Source organism: Pseudophryne corroboree, chromosome 10, assembly GCF_028390025.1.
Source record: "Pseudophryne corroboree isolate aPseCor3 chromosome 10, aPseCor3.hap2, whole genome shotgun sequence".
Classification (NCBI taxonomy): Eukaryota; Metazoa; Chordata; class Amphibia; order Anura; family Myobatrachidae; genus Pseudophryne; species Pseudophryne corroboree.
Window position 1 is genome coordinate 376,620,072 of NC_086453.1, and position 22,476 is coordinate 376,642,547.

Consider the following 22,476-nt stretch of genomic DNA (forward strand, 5'->3'; position numbering starts at 1 on the left):
GAATCCCTGGGTGTTGGAAATAGTTTCCCAGGGTTACAAATTGGAATTCGAGGAGGTGCCCCCGGGCCGATTTTTCAAATCGGCCCTACCAGCTTCCACATCGGAAAGGGATATAGTGTTAGCTGCAATTCAAACGCTGTGTATACAGCAAGTGATAATCAAGGTTCCCCTGCACCAGATGGGAGGAGGTTACTACTCAACCCTATTTGTGGTCCTGAAACCGGACGGTTCGGTCAGACCTATTTTGAATCTGAAATCCCTAAACCTGTACATAAAAAGATTCAAATTCAAAATGGAATCTCTCAGAGTGATAATAGCCAACATGGAGGATGGGGAGTTTATGGTGTCTCTGGACATAAAGGATGCATACCTTCATGTCCCCATATATGCCCCCCATCAGGAATACCTGAGATTCGCTGTACAGGATTGTCATTACCAATTTTCAGACGTTGCCGTTTGGACTCTCCACGGCCCCGAGGATTTTCACCAAGATAATGGCGGAAATGATGGTGGTCCTGCGCAAGCATGGAGTCACAATTATCCCATACTTGGACGGACGATCTCCTGATAAAAGCGAGATCAAGGGAGAAATTGCTGAGCAGTGTGGCGCTCTCGCTGAGAGTGCTCCAGCAACACGGTTGGATTCTAAATCTACCAAAGTCACAGTTGATTCCGACAACTCGACTACCGTTCCTAGGTATGATACTGGATACGGAACAAATGAAGGTCTTCCTCCCCATAGCATAGAGAGAGCCCAAGACATACAGAACATGGTCAGAGACCTGCTAAAACCGAAAAGGGTGTCAGTTCACCAATGCACTCGAGTTCTGGGGAAAATGGTGGCGGCCTACGAGGCCATTCCCTTCGGCAGGTTCCATGCAAGGACTTTTCAATGGGACCTTCTGGACAAGTGGTCCGGGTCCCATCTGCACTTACATCGAAAAATAACTCTGTCCCCAGGGACCTGAGTGTCCCTCCTGTGGTGGTTGCAAAGTGCTCCCCTCCTGGAGGGTCGCAGGTTCGGAATTCAGGATTGGATCCTGGTTACGACGGACGCAAGCCTCCGAGGATGGGGAGCGGTCACACAGGGAAAAAAATGTTCAGGGTCTTTGGTCAGACCAGGAGTCCTGTCTACACATCAATGTGTTGGAACTCAGGGCCATTTACAACGGCCTTCGACAAGCGGAGAGTTTTCTTCGAAACCTACCGGTTCTGATTCAGTCAGACAATGTCACAGCAGTGGCTCATGTGAACCGCCAAGGCGGGACAAAAAGCAGAGTCGCGATGGCGGAAGCCACAAGGATCCTACGCTGGGCGGAAAATCATGTAAGTGCTCTGTCAGCTGTCTTCATTCCGGGAGTGGACAACTGGGAAGCAGACTTCCTCAGCAGACACGATCTCCATCCAGGAGAGTGGGGACTTCATCAAGGAGTCTTTGCAGACGTAACACGTCTTTGGGGAACTCCTCAAATAGACATGATTGCGTCACGCCTCAACAAAAAACTTCGGAGGTACTGCGCCAGGTCTCGGGACCCTCAGGCAATAGCAGTAGACGCTCTGGTAACACCGTGGGTGTTCAAATCGGTCTACGTGTTTCCTTCTCTTCCTCTCATCACAAAAGTGTTGAGGATCATAAGACGAAGAAGAGTACGAACGATACTCGTTGTCCCAGACTGGCCTCGAAGGGCCTGGTACTCGGATCTACAAGAGATGCTCACAGGAGATCCCTGGCCTCTTCCTCTGAGGGAAGACCTGTTGCAACAGGGGCCCTGTGTATTTCAAGACTTACCGCGGTTACGTTTGACGGCATGGCGGTTTAACGCCGAATCCTAGCGAAAAAGGGGATTCCGGATGAGGTCATCCCTACTTTAATAAAGGCTAGGAAGGAGGTGACGGTTAAGCATTATCACCGTATCTGGTGAAAGTATGTGTCTTGGTGTGAAACCAAGAATGCACCTACGGAAGATTTTCATCTGGGTCGTTTTCTCCACTTCCTACAGACAGGAGTGGATATGGGCCTGAAATTAGGCTCTGTTAAGGTACAGATTTCGTCCCTCTCGATTTTCTTTCAGAAGGAATTGGCTTCTCTTCCAGAAGTCCAGACGTTTGTAAAGGGAGTGCTGCACATCCAGCCCCCTTTTTTGTGCCTCCAGTGGCACCATGGGACCTGAACGTGGTGTTGCAGTTCCTAAAATCACACTGGTTTGAACCGCTTAACAAGGTTGAGTTGAAATTTCTTACCTGGAAGGTGGTCATGTTGTTGGCCTTAGCATCAGCAAGGCGAGTGTCAGAATTGGCGGCTTTGTCACACAAGAGCCCCTACTTGATTTTTCATGTGGATCGAGCTGAATTGAGGACACGTCCGCAATTTTTGCCTAAAGTGGTTTCTTCGTTCCATATGAATCAACCTATTGTGGTGCCTGTGGCTACAAGTGACCTGGAGGATTCCAGATCCCTGGACGTAGTCAGGGCCTTAAAAATTTATGTAGCCTGGACGGCTAGAATTAGGAAAACAGAGGCTCTGTTTGTCCTGTATGCGGCCAATAAGATTGGCGCTCCTGTTTCGAAGCAGACTATTGCTCGCTGGATCTGTAATACGATTCAGCAGGCTCACTCTACGGCTGGATTGCCGGTACCAAATTCGGTTAAGGCCAATTCCACTAGGAAGGTGGGCTCTTCTTGAGCGGCTGCCCGAGGCGTCTCGGCATTACAACTTTGCCGAGCGGCGACTTGGTCGGGGTCAAACACTTTTGCTAAATTCTACAAGTTTGATACCCTGGCTGGTGAGGACCTAGCGTTTGCTCAGTCGGTGTTGCAGAGTCATACGCACTCTCCCGCCCGATTGGATGCTTTGGTATAAACCCCATGGTCCTTACGGAGTCCCCAGCATCCTCTAGGACGTAAGAGAAAATAAGATTTTAAACCTACCGGTAAATCTATTTCTCCTTGTCCGTAGAGGATGCTGGGCGCCCGTCCCAGTGCGGAAACTCTGCAAGACTTGTATATAGTTGTTGCTTACATAAGGGTTATGTTACAGTTGACATCGGTCTTGGACCGTTACTGTCGTTTGTTCATACTGTTAACTGGTTATGTATGTTCCAGGTTACATGGTATGATTGGTGTGGGCTGGTATGAATCTTGCCCTTGGATTGCTAAATCCTGCCTTGTATTGTCCATCTCCTCTGGGCACAGTTCTCTAACTGAGGTCTGGAGGAGGGGCATAGAGGGAGGAGCCAGTGCACACCCATAGTCAAAGTTCTTTTTAGGTGCCCTATCTCCTGCGGAGCCCGTCTATACCCCATGGTCCTTACGGAGTCCCCAGCATCCTCTACGGACTAGGAGAAATAGATTTACCGGTAGGTTTAAAATCTTATTTTAATTGCTCAATAATGACATGTAATTTTTGGGGTCAAAAAATGCAAAGTGATGGAAATTGGGGTACAAGGTATGGGACAGGTATATTGGGGGGCTTTATGACTGGCACAAGTGTTTTTTGACGTGCAGGTGGGAGTAATCAGTTCGTTTCCACTTTCTTTTTTTAAAGTCCCCTAAAATTACCCAAATATATACTTATATCAATTTTTATGTACCCCAAATTTAATGAAAGCGCTTATTTTGCTGAGAAAAAAATAGCTTTATAATTTTTTCACATTTAAAATAAAATGCGTATAACAGCCGTTTGACCCAATTTAATGACACCAAATAGTTTTCTTCTGGCCACTAATAGACTTCTAGAATGTTTTCCTACATTAGGACGACTTCCCCACTTTCTCCTGTACTTATCTCAGCTTTTGCTGGCTAGAATTATTGCGCAAATCCCGTTTTCGCCATTTTGGAATAGGATAGGTGTGATAAATGTTAGCGCACAGGCTATCAGCTGATTTTTCAGGCAATAGGTGCAGTAACTTTAGCGGCGATTGCGGATTGCGTTATCACAGCTAGTTGGATGCCCCCTGTATCTTGTGATGCACTGCCCACTTATCTGTACACTTGGTTTGCAACTCATCATCTGGACGCACTTACCTTACACTAGACTCAACGGATACATCTTAAACCGGGCGCATTTCTGCCAACGTCCAGTGTTGTGTAGCCCGCGTTTGTCTCGCCCTGAACCAGGAGTGCATGAGAACACCCCATTACAGCCTATTACGCTTCTGCAGTCATAATTATAGGTGCAAGTGGAATGCGTAGGGAGATCCAACGCCTGTACGTGTGTGAAACCATCTTTAGCGGGGTGACTTCAGTGAGTGGTCTGACTATAGCCGGCCGGCACTATGGTCTTACAAACCCCACGTTAATATTGCGGATCGCATATTTCCACCATGTAATTCAGCGGGCGGGTAACGTTCCAGTAAGTGTTTATGCTGCAGGACTGACCCGCACTTACTGATATTGGGAAGTAATTTACTAAGATATACATGAGCATTTTTTGTTGTTGTAAAGGTTACGTATCGTCCTGATTATTGTGTCCTGTTATGTATCGTCCTCATTATTGTGTCCTGTTATGTATCGTCCTCATTATTGTGTCCTGTTATGTATCGTCCTCATTATTGTGTCCTGTTATGTATCGTCCTGATTATTGTGTCCTGTTATGTATCGTCCTCATTATTGTTTCCTGTTATGTATCGTCCTCATTATTGTGTCCTGTTATGTATCGTCCTCATTATTGTTTCCTGTTATGTATCGTCCTCATTATTGTGTCCTGTTATGTATCGTCCTGATTATTGTGTCCTGTTATGTGTCGTACTGATTATTGTGTCCCGTTATGTATCGTCCTCATTATTGTGTCCTGTTATGTATCGTCCTCATTATTGTGTCCTGTTATGTATCGTCCTCATTATTGTGTCCTGTTATGTATCGTCCTCATATTTGTGTCCTGTTATGTATCGTCCTCCTTATTGTGTCCTGTTATCTATCGTCCTCATTATTGTGTCCTGTTATGTATCGACCTCATTATTGTGTCCTGTTATGTATCGTCCTCATTATTGTGTCATGTTATGTATCGTCCTCATTATTGTGTCCTGTTATGTATCGTCCTGATTATTGTGTCCTGTTATGTATCGTCCTCATTATTGTTTCCTGTTATGTATCGTCCTCATTATTGTGTCCTGTTATGTATCGTCCTCATTATTGTGTCCTGTTATGTATCGTCCTCATTATTGTGTCCTGTTATGTATCGTCCTCATATTTGTGTCCTGTTATGTATCGTCCTCCTTATTGTGTCCTGTTATCTATCGTCCTCATTATTGTGTCCTGTTATGTATCGTCCTCATTATTGTGTCCTGTTATCTATCGTCCTGATTACTGTGTCCTGTTATGTATCGTCCTCATTATTGTGTCCTGTTATGTATCGTCCTCATTATTGTGTTCTGTTATGGATCGTCCTCATTATTGTGTTCTGTTATGTATCGTCCTCGTTATTGTGTTCTGTTATGTATCGTCCTCATTATTGTGTTCTGTTATGTATCGTCCTCGTTATTGTGTCCTGTTATGTATCGTCCTCATTATTGTGTCCTGTTATGTATCGTCCTGATTATTGTGTTCTGTTATGTATCGTCCTCATTATTGTGTCCTGTTATGTATCGTCCTCATTATTGTGTTCTGTTCTGTATCGTCCTGATTATTGTGTCCTGTTATGTATCGTCCTCATTATTGTGTCCTGTTCTGTATCGTCCTCATTATTGTGTCCTGTTATGTGTCGTACTGATTATTGTGTCCTGTTATGTATCGTCCTGATTATTGTGTTCTGTTATGTATCGTCCTCATTATTGTGTCCTGTTCTGTATCGTCCTCATTATTGTGTCCTGTTATGTGTCGTACTGATTATTGTGTCCTGTTCTGTATCGTCCTCATATTTGTGTCCTGTTATGTATCGTCCTCATTATTGTGTTCTGTTATGTATCGTCCTCATTATTGTGTCCTGTTATGTGTCGTCCTCATATTTGTGTCCTGTTATGTATCGTCCTGATTACTGTGTCCTGTTATGTATCGTCCTCATTATTGTGTTCTGTTCTGTATCGTCCTCATTATTGTGTCCTGTTATGTATCGTCCTCATTATTGTGTCCTGTTCTGTATCGTCCTCATTATTGTGTCCTGTTATGTATCGTCCTCATTATTGTGTCCTGTTATGTATCATCCTGATTATTGTGTCCTGTTATGTATCGTCCTCATTATTGTGTCCTGTTATGTATCGTCCTCATTATTGTGTCCTGTTATGTATCGTCCTCATTATTGTGTTCTGTTCTGTATCGTCCTCATTATTGTGTCCTGTTATGTATCGTCCTCATTATTGTGTCCTGTTATGTATCGTCCTCATTATTGTGTCTTGTTATGTATCGTCCTGATTATTGTGTCCTGTTATGTATCGTCCTCATTATTGTGTCCTGTTATGTATCGTCCTCATTATTGTGTCCTGTTATGTATCGTCCTCATTATTGTGTTCTGTTATGTATCGTCCTGATTATTGTGTCCTGTTATGTATCATCCTCATTATTGTGTCCTGTTATGTATCGTCCTCATTATTGTGTCCTGTTATGTATCGTCCTCATTATTGTGTCCTGTTATGTATCGTCCTCATTATTGTGTTCTGTTGTGTATCGTCCTCATTATTGTGTTCTGTTATGTATCGTCCTCGTTATTGTGTTCTGTTCTGTATCGTCCTCATTATTGTGTTCTGTTCTGTATCGTCCTCATTATTGTGTTCTGTTCTGTATCGTCCTCATTATTGTGTTCTGTTATGTATCGGCCTCATTATTGTGTTCTGTTCTGTATCGTCCTCATTATTGTGTCCTGTTATGTATCGTCCTCATTATTGTGTCCTGTTATGTATCGTCCTGATTACTGTGTCCTGTTATGTATCGTCCTCATTATTGTGTCCTGTTATGTATCGTCCTCATATTTGTGTCCTGTTATGTATCGTCCTCATTATTGTTTTCTGTTCTGTATCGTCCTCATTATTGTGTCCTGTTATGTGTCGTACTGATTATTGTGTCCTGTTCTGTATCGTCCTCATTATTGTGTCCTGTTATGTATCGTCCTCATTATTGTGTTCTATTATGTATCGTCCTCATTATTGTGTCCTGTTATGTATCGTCCTCATTATTGTATTCTGTTATGTATCGTCCTCATTATTGTGTTCTGTTATGTATCGTCCTCATTATTGTGTCCTGTTATGTATCGTCCTCATATTTGTGTCCTGTTATGTATCGTCCTGATTATTGTGTCCTGTTATGTATCGTCCTCATTATTGTGTCCTGTTATGTATCGTCCTGATTATTGTGTCCTGTTCTGTATCGTCCTCATTATTGTGTCCTGTTATGTGTCGTACTGATTATTGTGTCCTATTCTGTATCGTCCTCATTATTGTGTCTTGTTCTGTATCGTCCTCATTATTGTGTCCTGTTATGTATCGTCCTGATTATTGTGTTCTGTTATGTGTCGTACTGATTATTGTGTCCTGTTCTGTATCGTCCTCATTATTGTGTCCTGTTATGTATCGTCCTCATTATTGTGTCCTGTTATGTATCGTCCTCATTATTGTGTCCTGTTATGTATCGTCCTCATATTTGTGTCCTGTTATGTATCGTCCTGATTATTGTGTCCTGTTATGTATCGTCCTCATTATTGTGTTCTGTTATGTGTCGTACTGATTATTGTGTCCTGTTCTGTATCGTCCTCATTATTGTGTCCTGTTATGTGTCGTACTGATTATTGTGTCCTGTTCTGTATCGTCCTCATTATTGTGTCCTGTTCTGTATCGTCCTGATTATTGTGTCCTGTTATGTGTCGTACTGATTATTGTGTCCTGTTATGTATCGTCCTGATTGTGTCCTGTTATGTATCGTCCTCATTATTGTGTCCTGTTATGTGTCGTACTGATTATTGTGTCCTGTTCTGTATCGTCCTTATTATTGTGTTCTGTTATGTGTCGTACTGATTATTGTGTCCTGTTATGTATCGTCCTCATTATTGTGTCCTGTTATGTATCGTCCTCATTATTGTGTCCTGTTATGTATCGTCCTCATATTTGTGTCCTGTTATGTATCGTCCTGATTATTGTGTCCTGTTATGTATCGTCCTCATTATTGTGTCCTGTTATGTGTCCTACTGATTATTGTGTCCTATTCTGTATCGTCCTTATTATTGTGTCCTGTTATGTGTCGTACTGATTATTGTGTCCTGTTATGTATCATCCTCATTATTGTGTTCTGTTATGTATCGTCCTCATTATTGTGTCCTGTTATGTATCGTCCTCATTATTGTGTTCTGTTCTGTATCGTCCTCATTATTGTGTCCTGTTATGTATCGTCCTCATTATTGTGTCCTGTTATGTATCGTCCTCATTATTGTGTTCTGTTATGTATCGTCCTCATTATTGTGTCCTGTTATGTATCGTCCTCATTATTGTGTCCTGTTATGTATCGTCCTGATTATTGTGTTCTGTTCTGTATCGTCCTCATTATTGTGTCCTGTTATGTATCGTCCTGATTAATGTGTCCTGTTATGTATCGTCCTGATTATTGTGTCCTGTTATGTATCGTCCTGATTATTGTGTCCTGTTATGTATCGTCCTGATTATTGTGTCCTGTTATGTATCGTCCTGATTATTGTGTTCTATTCTGTATCGTCCTCATTATTGTGTCCTGTTATGTATCGTCCTCATTATTGTGTCCTGTTATCTATCGTCCTCATTATTGTGTCCTGTTATGTATCGTCCTCATTATTGAGTCCTGTTCTGTATCGTCCTCATTATTGTGTCCTGTTATGTATCGTCCTCATTATTGTGTCCTGTTATGTATCGTCCTGATTATTGTGTTCTGTTCTGTATCGTCCTCATTATTGTGTCCTGTTATGTATCGTCCTCATTATTGTGTTCTGTTATGTATCGTCCTCATTATTGTGTCCTGTTATGTATCGTCCTCATTATTGTGTTCTGTTATGTATCGTCCTCATTATTGTGTTCTGTTATGTATCGTCCTCATTATTGTGTCCTGTTATGTATCGTCCTCATTATTGTGTCCTGTTATGTATCATCCTGATTATTGTGTCCTGTTATGTATCGTCCTCATTATTGTGTTCTGTTATGTATCGTCCTCATTATTGTGTTCTGTTATGTATCATCCTCATTATTGTGTTCTGTTATGTATCGTCCTCATTATTGTGTCCTGTTATGTATCGTCCTCATTATTGTGTCCTGTTATGTATCGTCCTCATTATTGTGTTCTGTTATGTATCGTCCTCATTATTGTGTCCTGTTATGTATCGTCTTCATTATTGAGTTCTGTTATGTATCGTCCTCATTATTGTGTTCTGTTATGTATCGTCCTGATTATTGTGTCCTGTTATGTATCGTCCTCATTATTGTGTCCTGTTATGTGTCGTACTGATTATTGTGTCCTGTTATGTGTCGTACTGATTATTGTGTCCTGTTATGTATCGTCCTCATTATTGTGTCCTGTTATGTATCGTCCTCATTATTGTGTTCTGTTATGTATCGTCCTCATTATTGTGTCCTGTCATGTATCGTCCTCATTATTGTGTCCTGTTATGTATCGTCCTGATTATTGTGTCCTGTTATGTATCGTCCTCATTATTGTGTCCTGTTATGTGTCGTACTGATTATTGTGTCCTGTTGTGTCGTACTGATTATTGTGTCCTGTTATGTGTCGTCCTCATTATTGTGTCCTGTTATGTATCGTCCTCATTATTGTGTTCTGTTATGTATCGTCCTCATTATTGTGTTCTGTTATGTATCGTCCTCATTATTGTGTCCTGTTATGTATCGTCCTCATTATTGTGTCCTGTTATGTATCGTCCTGATTAATGTGTCCTGTTATGTATCGTCCTCATTATTGTGTCCTGTTATGTATCGTCCTCATTATTGTGTCCTGTTATGTATCGTCCTCATTATTGTGTCCTGTTATGTATCGTCTTCATTATTGTGTCCTGTTATGTATCGCCTCATTATTGTGTTCTGTTATGTATCGTCCTCATTATTGTGTTCTGTTCTGTATCGTCCTCATTATTGTGTCCTGTTATGTATCGTCCTCATTATTGTGTCCTGTTATGTATCGCCTCATTATTGTGTCCTGTTATGTATCGTCCTGATTATTGTGTCCTGTTATGTATCGTCCCCTTATTGTGTTCTGTTCTGTATCGTCCTCATTATTGTGTTTTGTATCGTCCTCATTATTGTGTTCTGTTATGTATCGTCCTCATTATTGTGTCCTTTTATGTATCGTCCTCATTATTGTGTCCTGTTATGTATCGTCCTGATTATTGTATTCTGTTATGTATCGTCCTCATTATTGTGTCCTGTTATGTATCGTCCTCATTATTGTGTCCTGTTATGTATCGTCCTCATTATTGTGTCCTGTTATGTATCGTCCTCATTATTGTGTCCTGTTATGTATCGTCCTTATTATTGTGTCCTGTTTTATTTGGCCTCGGTCATTTCCATCTGACAGTGTGTGTTATCTAATACATAAGTCTACGTCTTGCATCCACCAGGCAGCGGGAGTGATGCTGCCTCTTTGCTGACATCTGCCAGAAGAGATGGGGATCACTACGTGTTGAATGGATCTAAGGTAAGTCCTTGTGATGACGTATGATGACACCTTTACATGCATGGAGCCTGGTATAGAGGCGTACACACACAAACCACACACACCGGCCATGGTCACATAGTTGAGCCATTATTTGGTACTGCGACTGCACCAGAAAACCCGTACGGCACCTGCGTTACCCCGAGTGCTCAGATGGGATCAGGAGTGGGGCAGCAAAGCGATGGGCAATCTAGGGTGGGGACTGGGGGGTGGGGGGTGGGGGGCAGAAGTGAATGCAAACAAGTCTGTCTCTTGTGATAGAGGCTGCGCTCTGTGAGTGGGCGTGTCAGTGCTAGAGGCTGCGCTCTATGAGTGGGCGTGTCAGTGCTAGATGCTGCGCTTTGTGAGTGGGTGTGTCAGTGCTACAGGCTGCGCTCTGTGAGTGGGCGTGTCACTGATAGAGGCTGCGCTTTGTGAGTGGGTGTGTCAGCGATAGAGGCTGCGCTCTGTGAGTGGGCGTGTCAGTGACCGCGGCTGCGTTCTGTCTTCTCTACTGAGCTAATTACCCCACATCATCACAGTAGGTATGAAATGACATGGTTGGTGGTGCACCCTGGAGTTGGTGTTGATCATAGAGGTTATGAAGAGAGGGGACAGAAGACTCTGGGCGGGATGTAGGGGGAGTGCGGGGGGTCTCCGTCACCTCCCCAGGCTCTCCACACTCCTCCCACGCCGGGAAGCAGCAGCAGGCTGGCCCCAGCGCCTCCTCCTCCTCCCTGCAGCCGGAAGGACCTCAGACTGCGTTGCTAGGGGGAGGAGTTTGACTTCCAGGACCAGGCTGCCTAGACGGAGGTATGCCGGGGGCGGGGGCTGGGGGGGGGGGGGGGGGAGGCGTCGCGGGGCGGCGGGACGCGGCGGCCGGCGATAAGAAACCCACAAGCTTCTATAGGATATCGCCATCAAAAGATGGTGATACCCTATGCGGCGAAAACGCGGCGTCCGGGGGTTAGTACATATGAAAATGCGGTAAAACCCCCGAAAACGGGGGTTTTAACGCATTTTCCCGTTAGTACATCCCGCCCTCTGTGAGGCACTCTTATGTTGGATTATAAGTATTAAAATATAACTTTTATTTATGCTTCAAAACTAAAAACAATTTTTAAGTACCACAAATACCATAGACACATCTATTAAATATTACATTAAAAAGAAATTATTTTATAGTTTCAGCATGTGTGATTCACCAGCAGAGCGATTGTGTACCAACAGGCAACTATGGGGGTCATTCAGACCCGATCGCACGCTGCCTTGTTTCGTAGCCGTGCGATCGGGTCTGAACAGCGCATGCGTGCGGTCCGCAATGCGCAGGCGCGTTGCTAGCCGGCGACGGGGGTCGCCGGGCAGCGACGAATCTAACAAAGAAAACGATTGCACCGGCGATCGCAAGAAGATTGACAGGCAGAAGGCGTTCGTGGGCGGCAACTCACCGTTTTCTGGGAGTGTCCAGGAAAACGCAGGCGTGCCCGGCCGTTTCCAGGGAGGGTTCCTGACATCAGCTTCATCCAAGATCATCGCAGCGGCTAAGTAAGTCCTGGGCTGTGCAGAAACTGCACAAACTTGCAGCTCACTGCACAGCCGATTGCACCCCTGCGAAGCGATTACCCCCTCCCCTGTAGGCGGCGATTACCTGGTCGCAGCAGTGCAAAAAATAGCCTGCGTGCGACCAGGTCTGAATTAGGCAATATATCAGATAAACATGCATCTATGCTGCAATCACAGAACGGTCCTTTACACACTTACGTATCAAATAATTACCAGTATGTCTGCATTAAAGGTTAGTTGGATAAATATGAAGTCCTATACATTACGTAATAGTCTGACACCATCATACATATGCGGTCGGGGAACTGGTCGGCAGAATGTTATGTCAGTGAAGCAGTGGACAACCAGTAATACGTATATTACTCCATGGAACGCAGCTGGTGCTTATTCCCTGATAAATAAGGTATCAGCGGGCTGCGTGTTCTCATAAAGGTGCTGATAATCACTGTAAATGCTAATTGTGAGTCATTTCATTACCTAAATCATTTATCAGGTTATATTTATTTTTGTAGAATTTCAGAGAAAGAAATTCTCAGATCATAATATAATGCACTGTAATCGCTGCCTCCAAGGTATGGGACAGTTCTGAAAGTCATTTATGGAAGAAAAAAAATCACTGCCAGGATATAGAAAGTAATAAGCCCAATGAAATGATCAGCGTTGTAATACAGCACCAATATCTGACTTTCTCCCACGTTACTATACACAGATATGATTAGAAATGTAAGATTGTGATTTGGCGCGGATGTAATTGGAGAGGCTATCACTACTATTTACATAGAAGCATTGGAGAGGCTATCACCACTACTTACATAGAAGCATTGGAGAGACTATCACCACTACTTACATAGAAGCATTGGAGAGGCTATCACTACTACTTACATAGAACCATTGGAGAGGCTATCACCACTACTTACATAGAAGCATTGGAGAGGCTATCACCACTACTTACATAGAAGCATTGAAGAGGCTATCACCACTACTTACATAGAAGCATTGGAGAGGCTATCACTACTACTAACATAGAAGCATTGGAGAGGCTATCACCACTACTTACATAGAAGCATTGGAGAAGCTATCACTACTACTTACATAGAAGCATTGGAGAGGCTATCACCACTACTTACATAGAAGCATTGGAGAGGCTATCACTACTACTTACATAGAAGCATTGGAGAGGCTATCACCACTACTTACATAGAAGTATTGGAGAGGCTATCAATTCTACTTACATAGAAGCATTGGAGATGCTATCACTACTACTTACATAGAAGCATTGGAGAGGCTATCACTACTACTTACATAGAAGCATTGAAGAGGCTATCACTACTACTTACATAGAAGCATTGGAGAGGCTATCACTACTACTTACATAGAAGCATTGAAGAGGCTATCAATTCTACTTACATAGAAGCATTGGAGAGGCTATCACTACTACTTACATAGAAGCATTGGAGAGGCTATCACTACTACTTACATAGAAGCATTGGAGAGGCTATCACTACTACTTACATAGAAGCATTGGAGAGGCTATCACTACTACTTACATAGAAGCATTGGAGAGGCTATCACCACTACTTACATAGAAGTATTGGAGAGGCTATCAATTCTACTTACATAGAAGCATTGGAGATGCTATCACTACTACTTACATAGAAGCATTGGAGAGGCTATCACTACTACTAACATAGAAGCATTGAAGAGGCTATCACTACTACTTACATAGAAGCATTGAAGAGGCTATCACTACTACTTACATAGAAGCATTGGAGAGGCTATCACTACTACTTACATAGAAGCATTGGAGAGGCTATCACCACTACTTACATAGAAGCATTGGAGAGGCTATCACCACTACTTACATAGAAGCATTGGAGAGGCTATCACCACTACTTACATAGAAGCATTGGAGAGGCTATCACCACTACTTACATAGAAGCATTGGAGAGGCTATCACCACTACTTACATAGAAGCATTGGAGAGGCTATCACCACTACTTACATAGAAGCAGCAGCGATAGCACTTACCGGCCTAATTCAGACCTGATCGCTATTGTGCAAAATTGCGCACGGGCCGATTATCGATGACTGCGCATGCGTACGGATCATAGTGCGCAGGCGCGAGGCCAAACTGCGAACAAACCTTGTGTCTTTTTTTAATCGCTAGACGTGCGCAGGCTGATTGACAGAACAGAACCAGGCCCACTATGCAAGTTATCGTTTGTACAGCCGATGAAACATATATTACTAATGCAACAGCTGTAGGGCCGATGGAGGACATCGCTAGCGACCTACCGCTATGCAAATAAAGGACGGACCGATATGTGGTTCCATCCTTCTGATGTGTACGGCCAAGGGGTCTAATTCAGATCTGATCACTGGACTGCAAAGTTTGCTGTCCTGCATTCAGATAGTCGCCGCCTACAGGGGGAGTGTAAATTCGCTGTGCAAGTGTGCGATCCCATGTGTACGCCGAGCTGCTAAAGTCCACTGTCTGCAGTCTCTGCGCAGCCCAGGACTTACTCCTCCATTGCGATGTAAACAGGCTGATCGGGGACGGAGCTGACGTCAGACGCCCTCCCTGAAAACGCTTGGGCACGCCTGAGTTTTTCTGGACACTCTCTATAAACGGTCAGATGCCACCCACAAACGGCCTCTTTCTGTCAACCACCGTGCGAACGCCTGTGCGAACGGATTTTTCACATCATCCCATCGCTAACCGGCGATGCCTGTTGTTGTTGTCTGACGTGCATGCGCATTGCGTTGCATACACATGCGCAGTTCAGACCTGATCGCCGATCACGTCTGAATCACCCCCCCTTCCCCTCCCCCGTGCCTATTGGGCCGGGCCAAAGTGAATTTAGCCCAACCATCGAGGCTTAAGACAATTTCAAACCATATATTTTCTTGGAAATCTCTTTTTAAAGGGTGTGAGCCTGGGACACGGAAATGTTGAATTGTCTTAATTCTGTTCATTTTTTATGTTAAATTAAAGACTGTTATGTGCTGAATATACAATCTTAATCCCGGCCTCAGGATATCAGGGTTTTGTGTGCTCACAGGTGGCAAAATATATTTCTTTTTATATTAGGAAGTTATCATACTGTAACACAAAAGCTACATAAGACAAAAACACAACATTTGAGGTTTGTATTCAGAGTGCAATAAAAATTTGGAAATCTATGATAAAAAAGTAAATAATGACTTGATGTGGAATGAAGGAAAGACAAAATTGTATCTCCCTGCGCTGGATATGGAACAGCTGCAAAAAACGATATTTTCCGGTGTTATCTACCGGAATAAACAAGATATACAATGTAAAATGATATCACATGCACTATAACACTTGAAGGGTATAGATAATATTCCGATCTATTTCCAAATGTCCACAAGTCCGTAACTGTAGTCTTAATATCCCTGTGTGATAATATCCCTGTGTGACAATATCCCTGTGTGACTAATAATATCCCTGTGTGACTAATAATATCCCTGTGTGACTGATAATATCCCAGTGTGACTAATAATATCCCTGTGTGACTAATAATATCCCTGTGTGACTAATAATATCCCTGTGTGATAATATCTCTGTGTGATAATATCCCTGTGTGATAATATCCCTGTGTGACTAATAATATCCCTGTGTGACTAATAATATCCCTGTGTGAGAATAACCCTGTGTGACTAATATCCCTGTGTGACAGATAATATCCCTGCATGACTAATAATATCCCTGTGTGATAATATCCCTGTGTGACTAATAATATCCCTGTGTGACTAATAATATACCTGTGTGACTGATAATATCCCTGTACGGTGATATCCCTGTGTGATAATATTCATGTGTGATATATCCCTGTGTGACTAATAATTTCCCTGTGTGACTAATATTATCCCTGTGTGATAATATTCCTGTGTGACTAATAATATCCCTGTGTGACTAATAATATACCTGTGTGACTGATAATATCCCTGTACGGTGATATCCCTGTGTGATAATATTCATGTGTGATAATATCCCTGTGTGACTAATAATATCCCTGTGTGAATAATAATATCCCTGTGTGACTGATAATATCCCAGTGTGACTAATAATATCCCTGTGTGACTAATAATATCCCTGTGTGACTAACAATATCCCCGTGTGATAATATCCCTGTGTGACTAAGAATATCCCTGTGTGACTGAAAATATCCCTGTGTGACTAATAATATCCCTGTGTGATAATATCTCTGTCTGACTAATAATATCCCTGTGTGACCAATAATATCCCTGTGTGACCAATAATATCCCTGTGTAATAATATCCCTGTGTGACTAATAATATCTCTGTGTGACTAATAATATCTCTGTGTGACTAATAATATCCCTGTGTGTTAATATCCCTGTGTGTTAGTATCCCTGTGTGACTAATAATATCCCTGTGTGACTGAAAATATCCCTGTGTGACTGAAAATATCCCTGTGTGACTGAAAATATCCCTGTGTGACTGAAAATATCCCTGTGTGAAAATATCCCTGTGTGATAATATCCCTGTGTGACTAATAATATCCCTGTGTAATAATATCCCTGTGTGACTAATAATATCCCTGTGTGATATCTCTGATAACATCCCTGTGTGACTAATAATATCCTTGTGTCACAAATAATATCCCTGTGTGACTAATAATATCCCTGTGTAATAATATCCCTGTGTGATATCTCTGATAACATCCCTGTGTGACTAATAATATCCCTGTGTAATAATATCCCTGTGTAATAATATCCCTGTGTGATATCTCTGATAACATCCCTGTGTGACTAATAATATCCCTGTGTAATAATATCCCTGTGTGACTAATAATATCTCTGTGTGACTAATAATATCCCTGTGTGACTAATAATATCCCTGTGTGATAATATCTCTGATAACATCCCTGTGTGATAATATCCCCGTGTGATAATATCCCTGTGTGACTAATAATATCCCTGTGTGACTAATAATATCCTTGTGTCACTAATAATATCCCTGTGTGACTAATAATATCCCTGTGCGACTAATAATATCCCTGTGTGATAATATCTTTGTGTGATAATATCCCTGTGTGACTAATAATATCCCTGTGTGACTAATAATATCCCTGTGTGACTGATAATATCCCTGTGTGATAATATCTCTGTGTGACTAATAATATCCCTATGTGACTAATAATATCCCTGTGTAATAATATCTGTGTGATAATATCCCTGTGTGACTAATAATATCCCTGTGTGATATCTCTGATAACATCCCTGTGTGACTAATAATATCCCTGTGTGATAATATCCCTGTGTGACTAATAATATCCCTGTGTGACTAATAATATCCTTGTGTCACAAATAATATCTCTGTGTGACTGATAATATCCCTGTGTGACTGATAATATCCGTGTGACTAATAATATCCCTGTGTGACTGATAATATCCCTGTGTGACTGATAATATCCCTGTATGATAATATCCCTGTGTGATAATGGGGGTCATTCCAAGTCGATCGCCAGCTGCCGTTGTTCGCTGCGTAGTGATCAGTGAAAAAAACAGCTAATCTGCGTACGAAGTCCATTGTGGTTTTGCACTGGTTCTAGCGAGGATTCTAATCGCACAGCCGAACGCAAGGAGATTGACAGAAAGAGGGCGTTTCTGGGTGTCAACTGACCGTTTTCTGACAGTGTTTGGAAAAACGCAGGCGTGGCCGAGCGTTTGCTGTGCGGGTATCTGACGTCATTACCGTGTCACTCGTCGCAGCAATCATCGCACAGGATAAGTAACTACAGGGCTCGTCTTGTTTTGTACAACATGTGTTTGCAGGCGCTCTGCTGCACAGGCGTTCGCACTCCTGCAAAGCGAAAATACACTCCACCGTGGGCGGCGACTATGCGTTTGCACGGCTGCTAAAAACTGCTAGCGAGCGATCAACTCGGAATTACCCCCAATATCCCTGTGTGATATATCCTTGTGTGACTAATAATATCCCTGTGTGACTGATAATATCCCTGTGTGACTAATAATATCCCTGTGTGATAATATCTCTGATAATATCCCTGTGTGACTAATAATATCCCTGTGTGATAATATCCCTGTGTGACTAATAATATCCTTGTGTCTCTAATAATATCCCTGTGTGACTGATAATATCCCTGTGTGACTGATAATATCCCTGTGTGATAATATCCCTGTGTGATAAATCCCTGTGTGATAATGGGGGTCATTCCGAGTTGATCGCCAGCTGCCGTTGTTCGCTGCGTAGCGATCAGTGAAAAAAATAAGATTTTAAACCTACCGGTAAATCTTTTTCTCGTAGTCCGTAGAGGATGCTGGGGACTCCGTAAGGACCATGGGGATAGACGGGCTCCGCAGGAGACATGGACACTAAGAAAGAACTTTAGGTATGGGTGTGCACTGGCTCCTCCCTCTATGCCCCTCCTCCAGACCTCAGTTAGAGAAACTGTGCCCAGAGGAGACGGACAGTACGAGGAAAGGATTTTTGTTAATCCAAGGGCAAGATTCATACCAGCCACACCATTCACACCGTATAACATGTGATACACGAACCAGTTAACAGTATGAAACAACACAGCATCAGTCCGAGACCAATGAAACTATAACATAACCCTTATGTAAGCAAAACTATATACAAGTCTTGCAGAAGTAGCCCGCACTTGGGACGGGCGCCCAGCATCCTCTACGGACTACGAGAAAAAGATTTACCGGTAGGTTTAAAATCTTATTTTCTCTAACGTCCTAGAGGATGCTGGGGACTCCGTAAGGACCATGGGGATTATACCAAAGCTCCCAAACGGGCGGGAGAGTGCGGATGACTCTGCAGCACCGATTGAGCAAACATGAGGTCCTCCTCAACCAGGGTATCAAACTTATAGAACTTTGCAAAGGTGTTTGAACCCGACTGTCACAACTGAGGGCCTGAGCTGACGGGAGGCAGCCTCAGTTGTAGGGGCTGAGATGTAACGGAACCTGGGAGGTTGTATCAGACCCCTAGACATGTAAGTAACATGTAGAATAACTGCCCGAAGGCGTGACCACGACAACCAGGATAAAAGTCAATGATGTTTATTATGACAAACTCCGTAACACAGCAGCAGTAAAAGAAAACGTAAAAGTCAACAGAGGATAAATACAATTCCTGGGTACTACAGGATGGCAGGAGCCACAGGGCTCTGGTAGTGTGAGACAGTTCTTATAATCTTCTAGTTGGAAAGTCCTTACCAGGCCTGACTGTAGCAATGGAGAGAACCCAGGATCGTACCAGCTGATGTTCCAGGAAAGGCTGGGCTGCTGAAGGTAAAACGGCTGCTGTGGATACTGGCTGGAACCAGACTGTTGTTGGTACGGAGTGGATACTGGCTGGAACCAGTTAAATAATAAACGAACTTGAGAGCGATGAAATAATAATGAAGTTTGGAGTTTGAGAGCGGTGAAATAATAATACCGGTGGAGAGTGGTAAACTGCAGAAAAGGACACCGGCCCTTTAAGAGAAGCTGTACACTGCTGGAAGCTGGGCTGGAAGCTGGTGATTGTTTGAGAACGGTGAAATAATAATACCGGTGGAGAGTGGTAAACTGCAGAAAGGACACCGGCCCTTTAAGAGAAGCTGTACACTGCTGGAAGCTGGGCTGGAAGCAGGTGATTGTTGTAGCTGAAAACAGGTGAGTCCAGAATGGATCGGAGAGTCAGGCTACACCGCAGATGGAATGCTGGTGCGGGTCTCTATAGCAGAAGTCTGGAGACAGGAGCTGGAACCTGGAAGACAACCACAGGAGAGAGACAAACTGGAACTAGGTTAGACAACCAAAGCACTGACGCCTTCCTTGCTCAGGCACAGCATACTTATACCTGCAGCAAGGAAGGGGTTGGCTAGGCAATTATGCAAATCAACAATACAGACAGCAGATTGGTGGAAATAATCAGATGACAAAATCCAAGATGGCTGCGCCCATGCAGACACTTGGAGGGAAGTTTGGTTTGTAATCCATGTGAGAATTGAAACAGTAATGGCGACACCGGCCACAGGAGACAGGAGACGCCAGACTGACAAGCGCACATTTAACCACGCGGGCACAGCGGAGGCCGCGGCTGATGAAATCACCACTCTGACATTCTGCATGTGGAAACTCAGGAACAGCGGGATCCGGTCCTGGAACGCTGAGCCAGCCTTAGGAGGCATCTGAAGGGTAAGTAATGGCGTCCAGATACCCGGATCGTGACAGCACCCCCCCCTTTAGGAGTGGCCCCAGGACACTTCTTAGGCTTTAAAGGAAACTTTGCGTGGAAATTTCGGACCAAGGCAGGAGCATGGACGTCTGAGGCATTGGTCCAAGAGCGTTCTTCAGGATTATAGCCCTTCCAGTCAATGAGGTATTGTAACTGACCGTAACGGAAACGTGAGTCCAAAATCTTGGCCACCTCGTACTCGACTCCCCGTTGAGTCTGAACTTTGGGAGCTGGAGGAAGTGCGGAATGAAACCGATTCAGGATCAGCGGTTTCAACAAAGAAACATGAAATGTCCTGGGTATTTTCAAGAAGGATGGTAACTGTAACCTGTAGGCAACAGGATTGATGACTTGTTCAAACTTGAAGGGTCCGATGTAGCGAGGTGCAAATTTCATGCTGGGAACTCTCAACCTCAAATTCTTCGTGGACAGCCACACACGATCACCCACCTTGAGAGCAGGAACCGCTCTACGCTTCCTATCGGCAAACTTCTTATACCTGAATGAGGCTTTAAGCAGGGCTGCGCGGACGTTCCTCCAGTTATTTGAAAACTGACGCAAGGTGACATCCACTGCTGGAACAGAAGTTGCGGGAAGCGGTTGGAATTCTGGGACTTTAGGGTGGAATCCATAATTAATGAAGAATGGTGTAGAAGAAGATGAGGAATGATATTGATTGTTGTGGCTGAACTCGGCCCAAGGAAGGAGTTGAACCCAGTCATCTTGAGAGGAAGACACATATATACGGAGGAAGGCCTCCAAGTCCTGATTCACCCTCTCGGTTTGACCATTGGTCTGAGGATGGTAAGCCGTGGAAAACTTTAACTTGACTTGGAGGGCTTGACACAAACTTCGCCAAAATTTGGCTACAAATTGTACTCCACGATCCGAGATGATCTCTTCAGGAAGACCGTGAAGTCGGAAGATATCTTGTATAAACACTTGAGCCAACTTGGAAGCTGACGGAAGACCGGTGAGAGGGATGAAATGTGCCATCTTGGTGAACCGGTCAACTACCACCCAGATGGTATTAAACTTGTTGCAGATAGGTAGATCGGAAACAAAGTCCATCGACAAATGGGTCCAAGGTCGACGGGGAACAGATAATGGAACCAGTTGCCCCGCAGGCGACTGGCGGGAGACTTTGTGTTGGGCACACTTTGGGCAGGAGGCAATAAATTCCATAACGTCCTTCTTCAGAGTTGGCCACCAGTAGGACCTAGAAATAAATTCAAGGGTTTTCTGAATGCCTGTATGTCCAGCAAAACGGGAAGCATGGGCCCAATGCATGAGCTTCTTCCTTAGAACTGGCTTAACAAAACTTTTCCCTGGTGGAGGCGTAGAGTCCATCCCTACCGTGGAGAATGCCAACGGATTAATAATAGGATGCTTGTCTGCAGACTCGGACTCATTTTCTTGCTCCCATGAGCGGGAAAGGGCATCGGCCTTACGATTCTGAGAACCCGGACAGAACTGGAGTTTAAAGTCAAACCTAGAGAAGAAAAGTGCCCATCTGGCCTGACGAGGATTCAGACATTGTGCGCCTTTGAGATATAAAAGATTTTTGTGGTCGGTAAGTATGGTGATTGAGTGGGAAGCTCCCTCCAACAGGTATCTCCACTCCTCCAGAGCGAGCTTGATGGCTAGCAACTCCTGATCGCCAATGGCATAGTTGCGCTCAGCTGGGGACAACTTCCGGGAGAAGAAACTGCAAGGATGTAGATGTCCATCTTTGGCCCTCTGGGATAACACTGCTCCTACTCAAACGGAGGAGGCATCTACCTCTAAGATAAAAGGAGAGTCGGTGTCGGGCTGTTTCAGAACTGGTGCAGAGATGAACCGTTGCTTCAGAAGGTGAAAGGCCTGTGTAGCTTCCTCGGACCACTTGGACGGATAAGCACCTTTCTTGGTTAATGCAGTGATAGGCGCCACAATGGTGGAAAAGTCTCGTATAAATTTTCTATAATAATTGGCGAACCCTAAGAACCTCTGGACCCCTTTGAGGCTTAAGGGTATAGGCCAATTCTGGATTGCTTGGAGTTTCTCAGGATCCATCTCTAGTCCGGAACCGGACACAATGTAACC

The 22,476-nt window shown here is 43.7% G+C and overlaps 1 protein-coding gene across 1 annotated transcript in view; it reads left to right on the plus strand.

Moving 5' to 3' along the window:
• Positions 1 to 22,476, plus strand: part of ACAD8 (acyl-CoA dehydrogenase family member 8) — a 128,507-nt gene that overhangs the window by 53,341 nt on the left and 52,690 nt on the right. Inside the window, exon 5 of the mRNA XM_063943791.1 lies at positions 10,511 to 10,587. Coding sequence (XP_063799861.1) covers positions 10,511 to 10,587 — 77 coding nt within the window. The remainder of the gene's footprint in view (positions 1 to 10,510; positions 10,588 to 22,476) is intronic.